Consider the following 16711-nt stretch of genomic DNA (forward strand, 5'->3'; position numbering starts at 1 on the left):
AAACTAGGGTAAACCCCCTAGTTCCTCAGAGAACTCCTTGGCTGTGGTGGTCAAGTGGCCACATATGTACACATCGCCACCTAAGCTATCCATTCAAAGCTGGGTGAGCTTTTCTTTCCCTTTACCTGCACCACATAGCACTCATGAGCCAAAGCCCAGCAAGAAAACACAATACAACATGTATATAATATTAAACAATGATCATAATAATCATCCAGGACTTATAGTCCTAATCTGATGAGTGACAGATGTATAAGTCACTAACTTGGGATCCGCACCCTATCAAATGAGTGATCGAGTCACTAGGTTTAAAAGGATATGTGACTGATGAGCGAGTCACCAATGTAAACCAAGGGAGTGATCATAGAGTCACTACTGTGGGGTCTGTACCCTTTAGCCATGTGACGATAGGGTCACCTGGGCCTTCTAGCCTTAGCTCTGAATAACTAGTCATAGAACTAGACAAGCGCTTTTATTTTTCATCGAAATTGAGATCGGTTCGGCATTAATGCTCATGTTGAGTCATCTAATGCAGATGTCGATTAGATCCAATCTTTCATCGGCTCTGCGTTCAAGACGCTTATGCCGCTCCTAACTCTTAGGTTAGTAATACACGACCAGTGGTCAGTACCGTTCATGAACTTGACTAATAAGTCACAGCTTCACAGACGAATCTGACACCATTGTTGATTCTTACTAGTAAGTCAATGCCATTCACAAGTAAGCAAGATCTGCTAAGCATTTAATATGCAATCCATGTCCACATTTAAACACTCAACATGCCTCAATAATAACCACGCTTGTCATATATGGGGTGCATTTTTCTTACCTCCGGTTCGATCGAGAAAAATTAAAAGAATGACCCTTGAGAACGATCAACCTTTTAGTTCCTTGATGGTCACCTGGTCATAACAAATTATGGGATTCCATCAACAAAATGAGTATTAAAAGGTTCCTGGATCAAATCCTAACCTCCGGGATGTCGAATTCTACTAAACCGGGTAGTAGGTTCGATCCCGAGCCCTTAGGTTTGAGTTTCTATCACTTAAAACCCATTTTGAGCCGCGGCCCCAAGCACTTGAGCTGCAGCCCCACCCAAGTCAGGCCCAAAAATCTTCTCTGACAACAATTAAAGCTGCAACGCTATAAGATAGAGCCGCAGCTCTAATAGCCCATCAGCACCAACTTCTCCTTCACACAGCTTGAGCCGCAGCGCCTAAGAACAGAGCTGCAGCTCGACCTGGAACCCAGATTTTTCCCCATTTTTTTCTCAAACCAAACACAACCAAACCTTCCTCAAATCAATCCCAAAATCAACACCAATCATCACCACAACACAATCAACATTCCAACAACAAAACCCAAGCTTTGAACCACTTAAAACCACACCAAATACCAAATTCTATAATCAAAACTCTCAAGCTTTCAACCAAACCAAAAACAGAGTATAGCTTAAGTTCATGGATGATTCCTTACCTCAAGCTAGATTTGAGTCCTCTTCAATGGATGAACTAAGTTTCTAAGCTCCAATCTTTGATTTCCTAGCTTGGTTCTTCAAATTGAGGTCAAAAATTCCAAAGGAAAATGAAGGAAAAAGGATGCACGGGAGAAGGGAAGAACTTGCTCTGTTTTGACCAACTTCTACAACCTTCAATGGCTTAAGTATATCTTAGGGTGAAAAGACTATTTTTCCCCTAGGTCAATTAAAGTCTTCTAAAAGCTCCCAAGGGTAAAGCCATCATTTTCCTCCTATCTCGTTAATCATAATTAACGCTCTCCAATTGCCGTTATTTCCAATATTATCAAACACAAATAAATCATATCCTGTTACCCTTTAATTCCCGGTAACACTCTAATCACCAAATTACCCCGAGACTTGCCCCGAACTTAACCCTGTTATGACCAAACCGCTAACTTGCACTCAAAGATCGTCTCATGTCGAATGGTTCGAACAAATTCACATTGTAATGTGGCCTTATCAATTAATCACAAACATGCACAAAAATACACAATTATGCCATCAACAGGCCAAATTACCAAATGCCCCTGAAATGAAATGTGGACCCACATGCATGCATTTAACATCATATTATAATATAATTCACATAAACATGCATATAATAGTTTAATGGCATAATAAATCAATTATTGCCCTCTCGGCCTACTAATCCAACCATTAAACATCATTAGGGATTCTAGGCATTACACTTACTTTCCTCCACATCAACTCTACAACAAGTTGGAACCTCCGTTGCTGCAAAAACATTAAATGTTACCTCTTCTTTTTGTACCCGCAACTTCAACTCGCCTTTTTGCACATCAATTAAGGCCCTACCAGTTTCTAAAAATGGCCTTCCAAGAATAATTGGAATATTTTCATCTTCCTCCATATCAAGAATAATAAAATCGGCAAAGAAGATAAATTTATCGACCTTTACTAACACATCTTCTATGATCCCCCTCGGATGAGCCAATGATCGATCCGCCATTTGCAAAGATACAGTAGTTGGTCGAGCTTCTCCCAATTTTACCTTTCAAAAAATAGATATAGGCATTAGATTTACACTAGCCCCTAAATCACATAAAGCCTTTGTCACCATTGAACCCCCTATAGAGCATGGAATGTTGAAACTACCCGGATCTTTAAGCTTGGGAGGTAGCTTCTTTTGAAGTATCGCAGTGCACTCCTCAGTAAGTGCCACTGTCTCATAATCCTCTAGTTTCCTTTTCTTAGTCAAAATTTCTTTCATGAACTTCACATAACTCGGCATCTGTTCAAGTGCTTCGGCAAAAGGAATGTTGATGTGTAGCTTTCGAAAGATATCCAAAAATTTAGAAAACTGCTTGTCAAGCTTATTCTTTTGAAGCCTCTGAGGATATGAGATCTTTATATGGTGATCTATGCTTATTTCTGGCTACTTTTTCACAAGGTTCTCATTAGCCTCTTCTTCAACTTTACCCATTTTCTGCTTGTTCTCTATGATAGGTACTTGTTGATCCTGCTTCTGCTCAACTTTCTTCTCCATACTTGGTCCCTCATACACTTTTCCGCTCCTCAAGGTAATAGCTTGACACTGTTCATTAAGATTTCCCTTCGGATTCACTTCAGTAGTGCTTGGCAAGTTCCCTTAAGTTCGATTTGCCATAAGCGTGGCCAACTGTCCGATCTGATTTTCCAAGCTCCGAATTGATGATCTCATTTATGTCATAAATTGAGTTAACACATCAACTTGACCGTCTTGTTTTGCTTGCATATGTTGCCGTGCAGGTCTTACTGGTTGCTGTTGATAAAACCCAGGAGGAGGTCGAGGATACTGTGGTTGATTCTGTTGAAATTGTTGCTGACTGCCCTGACCACTTGTCTAAGAAAAATTTGGGTGATTCCGCCACCCTGGATTGTAACTCATGGAATATGGGTTGTTGGAGTGCCTTGGGAAGTTCCATATTGCTTGCACTTGCTCCATAGGAATGCTGTTAAAATCCCTCATTGTGCATTGTTCAAATAAATGAGGTCCCCCACATAACTCACATATAATCTGCATCTGCATAACTGGAGCTTGAGCTTGAATGTTGTTTTGCTGTAACTGTTTGGTTAATGTTGCCACTTGAACGGACAACATTGAGATGGCATCCAATTCATGCACTTCAGCCACCTTCTTAGTGGTTTCTCTTTCTGATGTCCATTGATAGTTATTCATAGTCATTTCTTCCAATAGATCATAAGCTTCATTAGTGCTCTTACTCATGAACGCTCCTCCAGATGCTCCATCTATGATTGTGCGAGTAGTACCACACAAACCATTGTAAAAAATATGGACTAACATCCATTTTTTGATTCCATGATGGGGACATTTTCTCAGCGACTCCTTAAACCTCTTCCATGCATCATACAATGATTCACCATCTTTTTGGTGAAAATTGTTGATTTCACCTCTATACCTTGCAGACAGCGATGATGGGAAAAATTTTGCCAAAAATTTCTGAGTGAGCTCCTCCCATGTTGTGATAGAATTGGCTTGCAGGGAAATAAGCCAACTCTTTGCTCGGTCCCTCAATGAAAACAGGAATAGTCTCAACCTCACTGCATCATTTGTCACTCCATTCATCTTAAATGTGGCGCAGAGCTCTAGGAAATTAGCCAAATGTAAGTTTGGGTCTTCCGTTGGTGATCCCCCAAACTGAACTGATGATTGTACCATTTGCAAAATAGCAGGCTAATTTCAAAATTATTAGCCTCCACTGCTGGAGGTCTAATGCACGATTGTGCCCCCGTGACAGTAGGTAGCATATAGTCCCTCAAACTTCTTTGTATTGGTTGCTAAACTGGTGCAACTCGTTCAACAACTCCTGCTCCTCCAACATTACCCGCTGATATCCCAACATTAATATTCTCAGCGTTTTCATGGGCAATGTTGTCAACCCCTCTGTTACCTCTGTTCTGAGCCATTCTTTCTAACCTTTTCTGTTTTCGATTTCTTCTACAAGTTTTCTCAATTTCAGGATCAATAGGGACCCTTGATTCAGACCCCTGTCGTCGCATAAACTATGTGAATACCTGAAATCACAAATTGCAAAAGAAAACCAGAATGAGAACAGTATAAAAGAAAGCAACCAAATTAGAAAAAGAATTAATTGCTTGATATTAGTAAAAACAATCCCCGACAATGGCCCAAAAACTTGTTACGAATTTTCTATACGCAAGTATACGTGTTCATTTAACAAGTAGTATAATGTAAGAAAGGTCGAACCCACAGGGAATGTTACCAAGTACCAATCATTAATCCTAATATTCTATTTTGTTAACAATAATTTGATTATAAGAATTAAGTAAAACTATTGAAATAAGAACGTAATTGCAGGAATAAAAGAATAGCAAAAGAAATAGAATTCAATAATTAAATGAACTAGGGAAATTAACTCCATCTACTATCCACTTTATATTTTAGTAACATAAATTATACTATTCAATTCTCTCTCGTGATAGCAGGTCAACAAAAGTAACTTATATTCTTACTAGGATATACAAGTCTCAACCTTATGTAAATTTTCTACATCTCTGTGATAAATAAACATAAGACATGCATTAAGCAAGACAACCCTAAAGCTACACAGACCAAATAGGTACTCCCGTCCTATAATGAAATCTATGCCTATTCAATTACAACATAATCAATTCTCACTTCTCAGATTTCGAATCAAAATCATATAAATCATGTAATAGATGGCCAATCAATCACAAGCATTAAGCATAAATTCGAATAGATCACAAGATAGAATAGAAATCATAAAACTTGCATTAATTCAATATTAAGTTTCAGGAGAATCCATTAACACCCTAGAAAAAGAGTTTAGTTTATGACAAAATTCATAATAACCATAGAAGAATTAAAAAGCATCCAAAATATAGAAATTCAAAGTAGAAAAGAAGAAAATTGTGATGAATTCTTTGATTCCACTTGCAATCCTCCACAATGTGCCTCCATCCGTCTCCTAGGGTTAATTTTCTTCTTAAAAACGTCATTAAGAAAGCTTTTATAATCCCTAATTAATTATGTGCGAAAGGACAAAATTGCCCTTAAAAAATGCCCTAAATTTGGCTTCCGTACGGACTGGCGCCGCGGCTCCATGTGATAGCGCCGCAGCTCTAGTGCATTTTGCGATCCAGATTTCATCTCCGGATTTTGTAGCACTGCAGCGCTGTCTAATAGAGCTGCAACTCTAATTCTAGCAGATTATTTTCTTCTTCTCTGAAACTCTTAGGGCTCTACACCATAGAGCTGCGATTGTAATTCCAATTTTTCACCAAATGATAAATTCAACTCCGGGTTTCGCCTAGTTTCCATTCCTTAGCCCGTTTAACATCGTTTCTTCAATAATTAAGCGTTTTTCCTCCAATTTCAAGCCATTTCCTTAATAATCATACTTAATCCTGAAAACACAATAAACACTAGCATAATATCGCACAAAACCAAATAAAAAACTAAAATTGCATCTTAAAACACGTCATAAAACATACCAAAACTAGTCCTAACATTTGCATCAAATATTTTAATACAAAATCAATGGCAGAGGACGGGTTTTATGAATGGACAAAAGTAATATCACTTACTTCTGACCAACATCAGTTTTCTCTTTCAAAAGACAGCAGAAAACTAGGAGTAACCGTCAAAGCGAAGCTCTTTTAAAGTCCGTGGATAATTTTGTAGCAGCTGTTTGTGCTTAAAACAGGGGAACCACAAATAAGATTGTAAGACGATAAACGAAAATAAATTAAAATTGGAAGCAGTCATTTTACAAAGGACTCGTTACAGTTCCCCCTTTTAAGTGATTAGTCTAGTCTCTTTTTTCTCGACATTACCGATTGCGCCTATCTTATGTCTAGAAATAAGAAAAGAAAATCCAAAAGAAAGAAAAGAAACTGGTGGGGTCCTTCGAAAAAGCAACACAATTAAAAACAAAAATCTTTTATGAACGATTGCATCCGTTCGTGCGAACATGGAACCTTATTAATTAAGTTTTAACAGACTTTAGACATGTCACTACCAATTAAACTTTAGATTTTAATTCAAAATTTGAAGGTGTTAGAAATTCTAATCTATTTTTCATGATTTTTTTTTTTCAATTGATGCATGAGATTTCCACTTTTTTGCTTCGGGTATTATTCTGGGATTAGTCTCCTCTTTACCTTTTGCTCTTGATATCATAAATGCGGTCAAGAGAGCAAGCCGATAAGCCCATACTAATATGAACTTCATATATCAGCTGAGTTTTTCTCTTTACTTTGTTAATGTTACAGTTTTCCCAACCTACTGTTAAGCATCTCTGACAAAAGTGGTCCCTTTTTGCAGTTGCAGCTATTTATGTTTAGTATTTTTTTTTATATAAATATAATTTTTTTCAACATCACTTTGACAAGTGTTAAGTGCTGTCGGAAATAAATAAATTAATAAATAATTTTTAGCATGCAAAATTAATAAATTAAAAATTTCACTAATTAGTTGTATATTATTGGATTCAGTTTTGTGATGAAAGATCGAAGACAATTCTATGTTCTTAATTTGAAGAAGAAGTGGAAGTTAATTTTAATTCCCTTACTATTGTTTTATAGCAAAACTATTCTTGTATAGATTATGTATACATGTAAGTAATATTAATATGTATACATGTCTCTTTTTTAGCTATGTTTTACAAAAAGCTGTTTCTATGGTTGCTGCACTGCATGTCTTAGCTGAAAACAAGGCTTGTTCATTGCATAATCAGCTTAGTCCTCGCGTGGCCATCTGTAATTTGAAATTGTTTGGTTATACCAAGATGAGCCATAAGAAGCCAGACATGACTGAGTAGCTCGCCACCTCGCCTTAGCTGCTGGACATGTTGATTTTTCTGGCATTGGCCGGCTGCATATGATAGTATCTCCACCCAAACATGGCTGATCAATTCCCACTTCTTTTCCTTGTCCCAATTTTGTTCTGTTTCAAGGGATTGTAGGCCTTTCGCAAGGCCACAGGCATCAAATAACACCGATTTGCTTCTGTCTCCTTTCACTTCAGACGGAAGAATTTCAGTGCTCACTTTGATTAATGCTTCACAAGCCTTCTTCTCTCCAGCTATGAATTTTCTCCCCTCAAAGAACTCGACTGCCTCTGCGCATGTGTCTTGAAACCGGATTTGTCCAATCCCATTGGGCAACATGAATGGCCGCATGACCAGAAAATACAGCATATACTCGGACAAGAGCTTACTGATCTCTTTAGAATTGTAACGCTTAACTGTGTTTGAGCTTTGATTCGGTTGAGAGTTGTTTAAGTTTTCATCCGTATCAGACTTATAACAGAGATCTGTTGCAATATGCCAGAGAAGAATGCTTTCATCAAATTCTCCCATAACGCTCCAGCCAAGTCTGCTGTCACATTCCTCATTCTTAAGAGCCCATTCACCTCTATGATCACATAATTCCTTACAAGCGCTAGGTTTTGATCCCCTAGATTTCTTTTGAAGCTGCTTAAAGATCACCTCTTTCAATTCCTTGTGGATGCTAATCCTCTTGCAATAGTACTCATATACCAACTGATCGTAAAAACTTACGAAGTGCTTCAGATAAATACTGCACTTGCCAGGCCTGTATTTGAGGCAAAATCCTATAAGATTGTATTGTCCAATTGTATTAGACCATCTCTTGTTTTTGGGTATTAAAAACTTTGGAATATGGGAAATTACTTGGTACAAGAGATCCACTGCAATGTTCTTATGCTTGCTTAGCAACAGCATTGTCCAGTCAGAGCAAAGTAGAAAAAGAAAGGCATACATCTCAAGAATGGCAGCTCCGGCCAGCAGTACATAGGTGATGATGACATGTGCGGCAGAGTAATCTTGCTTCTCAGCGATGAAGAAGGCCACAAATACGGAAAGAACACATAAAAAACTAAAGAACCGGAGACAACCACCTAAGATTGAGTGAATCACAACCACTTTGGTGTAAAACACATCATAGATGAATCCAAGCTCTATCTCTATCACCCTGAAGACTTCCTCACAGGATCTGTTGCGGAAGAAGGATTGGCTATTGACAATGTCGTGGATGCTTAGGATCAGGTCTGCAAAAAGAGGCTTGAACATCTTGAAGAAAGTGTAGGCGTCTAACAAGCTGTTTGCATAGGGTATTGTGATGTTTACCGGGACCGAATTAAGATGATGACCTACTTTAGGAATGTCGACTATTTTTGTTGAAGACACCTTATACCCCTCGGCTTTCTTTGAACTATACTCATCCATGTATCTAGCATAGTTCGGTCCCGGATCAGGAGAAGGGAACATTGATTTTCTAAACTCTTCACTACTCGCCCGCATCAGAACCAAAATCCTTTGTCCAAGCTTGATGACCGCAGCCACAAGTATTGGAATAGAGAGAAAGTTGAGACAATTGCCAGACCAGGCGTTGAGGAAGATGTAGAGAGAAACTTGTTAGAATTTTATATGGACTAATATAATTACAAACATAATTCCATTATCACAATCATTTTCTAAGAGTGCCTACCAATAGTTAAAGACCATAATGGGATGGTTAATATTAATCTAATTGCAATTGAGGCACATGGTAGCACCCTAAAGACTATAGGTTGGCCCATTAAATCATAGTCCACCATATCTGATAATATAAGCCCAATAGGCCCAATATACCCCTTAGGGTAAGAAGGCATATGAGACATATATATAGAACATATATGTTGTTGGGAAAAATATAGTGGTATATGGTTTGGTAAGGGTTGCTCTCCATAAGATCTCTCTTGCATTGCTTTTCTAATATTGTTTTGTGTAGATCATGAAAGATTCAAGGATGAACATTGGAGACTCAATGACAGGTATGTTTCATCTATATATATTCAATTCAATGCTCTAAATAAAATGCGTTGGACTGTTGTATGAGCATGTAATGTTGTTTTGAATCTGATTTATTGATAATGCTCATAGTATTGTTTTTCAATTTAACAATTGGTATCAGAGCCAGGTCATTTGATTTTAGGGCTTGAAATTTTGATATATACCCAATTTTTCAAAATCTAATTTTTCACATGAAATTTCGAATATCATTGTTGGGCTATGTAGAAAATTAGTATATCAATCATCAATGGGTTCAAACCACTTTTTGACAAAATTTTGGGGAATTTTTTGAGTGCTTTTCGGCCATGGATACCCATTTTTTTCCAAAAACTTTCATAGATAAATGTATATATGTTTGTTGGTTTTGAGAGTTTTTTAATCCAAATGGAGGCCGGAAAGTGATAGAGGATGAGACGTGGAGCAAAACCCCTCAAATGGAGTCCGATATGGTGGCCGGAGATGGCCTATCCGACCGGGTCACGAACCGGGTCGCGTAGACCCGAGTAGCAGACCCACGGGTCAAATTTGGGTGACAGGGACGATAAAAACGACATGTCGTTTTGCCTCTGTCAGGCAAAAAATGACATGTCGTTCGTACGGACATGAGCCCCTTCAGAGAAACGACATGTCGTTTGACGTGTGAGGGGTCGATTTTTTTTGTATAAAACGACACGTCGTTTTCGTAAAAACGACACGTCGTTTTCGTAAAACGACACGCCGTTTTGGCATGTAAGGGTCGATTTTTATAGTGACAAACGACAAGTCGTTTTTGGCAAACGACAAGTCGTTTTTGGCAAACTACATGTCGTTTTTGGTAAACTACATGTCGTTTTTCTGAAATTTTTTTATAAAAAAAAAAAATTTGGGGCTCGTGGGGGCGCGTGAGGGGTGTTTTTTGGCCAAATTTTTACCATTTCACTCCTATTCTCATATCCTACTATTTGTATATGTTTATGCACAAGATTAATCCATGAATTGTATTCATAATTGTATTTGTATTTAATCTTTTGTGGCATGAATCTTATTATATATTGTCAACAATTATTGTTTATTTTCTTGCATGTCGTAAGAATAAGCATGTGAATTGTTTAGTAAAGAGGAACATTTAAATAATTATTTATTTAAATTTTGTGTTTTTTCCTCCAAAATTACATTAAGATCTATATAAGTAATTAATTATCCTATCGATAATAATTGCTTGGTAAGGATGCTTAATATGGTGAAGAAAATTTATTAAACATTATGAATCACAATTTATCTATCCTTTCGATAGTAAATTAATGTATTTGATTATAATGTTTAATAGATTGTTCTTACCTGTGTATGAGTTCTATTTTGTATGTTTATCTAAGAACTCTAGCATACATAATGATCATTGGTTATTTTGCGATCATATATTGATGAGAAAAGAGCACAAATGACATGGTTTATCATAACATGTATTTAATAGTTATTGCTCTTGTTTCTCATTCAGCTGTAAGTATTCCTAGATCTCCAGCCGTCTTGACGCTGAATGCAACCAACCACAAGCAGTGGATTGAAAATATCACGATGAACTTGACCTTCATGAAAATGGACTTGGCCTTGAGAATTGATGAACCATCTAAGCCTGCTAATGGTGCTACTGAGAAGGTTAAGAAATCTTATGAGGACTGGGAACACTCCAATCGTTGTTGCTTGATGCTTATGAGATATCACATGGACGAATCCATTCGTGATAGTATTCCCAAGTCTGAAAATGCAAATGATTTTCTTGCTGCCATTAAGGAAAAGTATAAGAAATTCTCAAAGAATGAGAAGAATGAACATCTGAACATGCTGCATCACACTATTTACGATGGTTCAGGTAACATTAGGGCTCACATTGACAAGCTCATGGGCCACTATCATAAACTTAAGGCCATGGATATGGACCTTGGTGAGGATTACATGGTGTGGTTGGTGATGGAGAACATTCCATCTCAGTTTGATTCAATCAGATCAAGCTACAATGCTCAGAAGGAGCAATGGACTGTTGGGGAGATGTCTGCTATTCTTGCCAAGGAAGAGGAGGACATGAGAAAAGGTAGGGCAAGAAGTATCTCCATGATTTGTTTAGAGTCCAATATTATTGATGTGCCCTCAAACACTTGGTGGTTAGATACTGGAGCTACACTTCATGTTACAAATTCCTTGCAGGCAGTGACAAACCGAAGAAGACCAAGTAGGTTGGAGGAGCATGTATACATGGGAGACGATACTAAAGTTAGAGTTGAATTTTTTGGGACTGTTAGACTGCAGCTAAATACTAGGCATTTTTTGGAGTTGCATGATGTTGCTTATTTACCCTCTATTAGGAGGAACTTGATTTCTGTATCTATTTTGGATAGACTAGGTTATAGTCTTCATTTTGAAACTGGAAAACTGACTTTGTATCGTGACTCTATGTTGGTTGGAAATGGAAATTTATGTGGAAACTTATATAAGCTTGATTTACATGATGTTGTTCCTGTTACTTCTACTTCTTCTTGTTCTTCTTCTCTTAATGCTATTGTTGGGTCAAAACGTGCAAGATCAGATTTGAAATCTTCTATGCTTTGGCATAAACGTTTAGGCCATATTTCTAGAGATAGAATGGAGAGACTGGTGAAGGATGGCGTACTTCAGGATCTTGATTTCTCTGATTTCACTGCCTGTGTTGATTGTATAAAAGGAAAGTTGACTGCCAAGGTTAGAAAGAGCAAGTCAGACAGGTGCACAGATGTATTGGAGACTATTCATACTGATATTTGTGGGCCTTTTGTTCCACTTGCTATGGGTGGTTATAGATACTTTATCACCTTCATTGATGATTTTTCCCGCAATGTTGAGCTCATTCGTGAAAAATCTGAATCTTTGGATGCCTTTAAGATTTTCAAGACGAATGTTGAGCTTCAAAAGGGAAAGAAGATTAAAACTGTCAACTCTGATAGAGGTGGAGAGTATTATGGACGTTATGATGAAACTGGAAGGAACCCCGGGCCTTTTGCCAAATACTTGCAGGAATGTGGTATTGATGCAAGATATACAATGCCAGGGACGCTCCAACAGAATGGAATCGCTGAAAGGAGAAATCGCACACTTCTTGACATGGTGCGCTGTATGTTGATTCATTCTAGCTTGCCAGAATTTTTATGGGGTGAGGCATTAAGAACTGCTGCTTATATCTTGAATCAAGTACCTAGTAAGTATGTCCCAAAGACACCATATGAGTTGTGGTCGGGTAAGAAACCGAGTTTGCGTCATTTTCATGTTTGGGGATGTAAAGCTGAAGTAAGGCCCTATAACCCACAATCTAAGAAACTTGATCCGAAAACTATTAGTGGCTACTTTGTAGGTTACACTATTGGATCAAGGGGTTCCAGGTTCTATTGTCCTTCTCACACCACCAGAGTGATAGAATCAGATAGAGCTGTCTATTTTGAAGAAGAATTTGGTTCAAGTCAAGGGTCAAGAGAAATTGTATTCAGGGAAGAACGTGTTTATGTCCATGTACCTGTTGCTTCCGCTTCCGCTCCTGTTGATGACCCTGTGATTGAACAGATTCCGGTAGAAACTCATGATGAACCTCAAAATCAAGACCAAGATGAAAATCTTGATATTGAGGATGATGAAGCTATGGTGAGAAGATCACAGAGAACCCGCAGGTCTGCTATTCCTAATGACTACCTTGTCTATTTACAGGAACATGAGTTTGATGTAGGAGACACTTTTGAGCCAGTTACCTATCAAGAAGCTATGAATAGTCCTCAATCTGTGTTGTGGATGGATGCAATGAAAGATGAGTTGAATTCTATGTCACAAAATGAGGTTTGGGAGTTGGTTGAATTACCCAAAGGTTGCAGACCCATTGGATGCAAATGGGTGTATAAGATCAAACGTGACTCGAATGGGCAAGTGGAAAGGTATAAGGCTAGGCTTGTGGCTAAAGGCTATAGCTAGAGAGAAGGTATTGATTTCAAAGAAACATTTTCACCTGTTTCCACCAAAGATTCGTTGCGAATCATTATGGCTATAGTTGCTCATTTTGATCTAGAACTCAATCAAATGGATGTGAGGACTGCCTTCTTGAATGGAGATTTATTTGAAGATGTTTACATGACTCAACCTATTGGTTTTGAGAAGTATGGCAAAGAACACATGGTTTGCAAGCTCAAAAAGTCTATCTATGGGCTTAAACAAGCATCAAGGCAGTGGTATCTCAAGTTCGATATGATTGTCACTGCAAATGGCTTCAAGGAGAATGTAGTAGATCAATGTATATACATGAAGGTCAGTGGGAGCAGCTATATTTTTCTAGTATTGTATGTTGACGACATCCTGCTTGCATCTAATAATTCTGATCTGTTGTTTGAGACAAAACAACTTTTGTCTAGCCATTTTGATATGAAGGATCTTGGTGAGGCTTCCTATGTACTTGGGATTCAGATTCTTCGGGATAGGTCTAATGGTATTCTTCGTTTGTCTCAGAAGACTTACATTGATCGGATCTTGAAAAGATTCAATATGCATGCATGTTCTCCTGGGAAGGCACCGATAGTGAAGGGTGATAAGTTCTCAAAGGCCCAATGTCCACAAAATGATAAAGAGAGAGATGAAATGAAAGTCATTCCTTATGCGTCATTGGTTGGTAGCTTGATGTATGCTCAAGTATGCACACGCCCTGATATTGCTTTTGTTGTCGGCGTGTTGGGTAGATACTTGAGTGATCCTGGTCTTAGCCATTGGAAAGCGGCTAAGAAAGTCATGAGGTATCTTCAGGGTACAAAGGATCATATGTTGACTTATCGGCGAGCTGACACTCTTGATATAGTTGGGTTCAGTGACGCCGATTATGCAGGATGCGTGGATGATAAAAAGTCCACTTCAGGCTACATTTATATGATGGCTGGAGGAGCTGTTTCATGGAAAAGTGTCAAGCAGACACTCACAGCTTCTTCTACGATGGAGGCAGAATATATGGCGTGTTATGAGGCTACTTGTCAAGCAATATGGCTGCGGAATTTCATTTCAGCTTTGAATGCTGTAGACTCTATTTCGAGGCCGCTGAAATTGTATTGTGACAACTCCGCAGCAGTAACTTTCTCTAAGAACACTAGGAGTACTTCTCGCTCAAAGCATATTGATATAAAGCACTATTTTGTTAAAGAGAAAGTCGCTGAGTCCCTCATTTCTATTGAGGACACGCCTACCACTAGCATGTTGGCAGACCCACTAACGAAAGGCTTACCCATATGTGTATTTCTGGAGCATGTTGCTCAAATGGGGTTGTTAGGAGCCTATCTTGTTGAGCTCAGTGGGAGTTTTGTTATTATGTATCAAACATGCTAGTATTTTGTATGGATTGCTTATAGCTTGTGTTTTGTTCTGAACATGCATAATGATAATTGAAGTCACTTCTTATTGTTGCTGTTACGTATATATGTTTATATAATTATATACTATTGTTCATCGAAGTGACAAGTACAAAAGGAGATGAATGCGCATAGTCTCAAATTAATGTACCACATGCATGTTTGGTTTAATGATTGTTATTGTTTTTTAATGTCTTCAAGACCGAATCATAAATAATATATGTATCCTATCGATATGATATTATATATGATTGTGATGGACAACATTATGGTGGTTTGATTATATTGTCCAAGTGGGAGAATGTTAGAATTTTATATGGACTAATATAATTACAAACATAATTCCATTATCACAATCATTTTCTAAGAGTGTCTACCAATAGTTAAAGACCATAATGGGATGGTTAATATTAATCTAATTGCAATTGAGGCACATAGTAGCACCCTAAAGACTATAGGTTGGCCCATTAAATCATAGTCCACCATATTTGATAATATAAGCCCAGTAGGCCCAATATACCCTTTAGGGTAAGAAGGCATATGAGACATATATATAGAACATATATGTTGTTGGGAAAAATATAGTGGTATATGGTTTGGTAAGGGTTGCTCTCCATAAGATCTCTCTTGCATTGCTTTTCTAATATTGTTTTATGTAGATTGTAAAAGATTCAAGGATGAACATTGGAGACTCAATGTCAGGTATGTTTCATCTATATATATTCAATTCAATGCTCTAAATAAAATGCGTTCCTGGACTGTTGTATGAGCATGTAATGTTGTTTTGAATCTGATTTATTGATAATGCTCATAGTATTGTTTTTCAATTTAACAAAGCTATCACTTGTCCAGAAAGAACCACAAAGTTTCTCAACCATAATTCAGTATCTTCCATGGAATAAGCTGTAATGGTGTCCGGGCCACCGAGGTGAAGAAGAAGAATGGAAGACCAGAAGGCTTTAATAACGTAGCCCGGGTTAGAAGCAGGATCTTCTGCCCCGGTTTTCAAGTTGGAAACTATGCTCAGTGAAAGTATAGTGACCCAGTCTGCTAACAGGAAAGCTAGCCATAGAAAGAATCTGAGGAAGATATTAGTCCAATACTTTCTCCTGCTTCCGCCTATGATCAACATGGTTTGAGCGATTAGGCTAACTAGAACCAGTGATGGCATCCTCCACTGTGCCCAAATTTCGGTGAAGCTTTCAGGAATGACATGAACCATTCTTTTCTTATCGTCCTTAGTGAAGAAACAAATATGGAGCAGAGTAATTGTAGAATCAGCTCAGAAATGAGGCTGAGGAGAAACTTTATATTTATATGTAGGGTATAGTACAACGTAACAAAAAGACACAAAATATAAAGATGATACCAAAAAGGAATTAACAGAATATTCTAGATAGTAATATATTGTGGTGCTGGTACGCAAGTAGCATTGTGGCACAGACTAAACTTTCTTAACTTCCTTTGCGAAAATTAAATTGGTAAAAACTGATATCGAGATTTGTCCTTCTCTAGTTAATTAATTGCTTTTCAGCTTAGCTATATGAAAGGATATAGTTTGGTTACTTCTTCTGGAACTAGCTGGATTGGTTGACGAAATAATATATAAACTTGCAATTTAGATTTTGACAAATGTAGCCACCTAGATAGAATGGTTCAACTTTTCAATACAGCGTTATAAGCTTGAATTTTTGTATTTTAGCTCTTTTAAATTAGCAAGCCTATTACTGGAGAAATATTTTCTCCATTTAATTAAGAAGACTTAAGCTACACAAATATATAATTAAACAATGTCTCAGAAGGACCTGTGCTAGCTGCTAATGTTAACCCCTAAAATATAAGTTAAAAAAGACTAGAACAGTCAACAATGTAATATTTTAAGTTTTGATAATTTAAACACTAAAAAAATAGTTTTAGATCTAAATGTGAAGAAAGTGGTAAAGAATAGAAATAAAAAAATC

At 37.6% G+C, this 16711-nt stretch overlaps 1 protein-coding gene and 1 non-coding gene across 2 annotated transcripts; one reads left to right on the forward strand and one right to left on the reverse strand.

Moving 5' to 3' along the window:
- The first annotated feature begins 3834 nt into the window (after positions 1 to 3834).
- Positions 3835 to 3941, forward strand: LOC133798887 (small nucleolar RNA R71). The gene has a single exon (XR_009876103.1). It is a non-coding gene; the product is annotated as a small nucleolar RNA R71 (small nucleolar RNA).
- A 3304-nt stretch (positions 3942 to 7245) lies between these two features.
- On the reverse strand, positions 7246 to 8772 carry LOC133795006 (uncharacterized). Its single transcript, XM_062232460.1, has one exon. It carries the CDS (start codon positions 8770 to 8772, stop codon positions 7246 to 7248), a length of 1527 nt encoding a protein of 508 aa, XP_062088444.1.
- Positions 8773 to 16711: the final 7939 nt, after the last annotated feature.

This window comes from Humulus lupulus, chromosome 8 (genome assembly GCF_963169125.1).
Source record: "Humulus lupulus chromosome 8, drHumLupu1.1, whole genome shotgun sequence".
Taxonomy (NCBI): Eukaryota; Viridiplantae; Streptophyta; class Magnoliopsida; order Rosales; family Cannabaceae; genus Humulus; species Humulus lupulus.

Excerpts from the sequence above, each read along its gene's own strand:
- LOC133795006 (XM_062232460.1), bottom strand. The coding sequence starts at position 8,772 with ATGGATGAGTATAGTTCAAAGAAAGCCGAGGGGTATAAGGTGTCTTCA.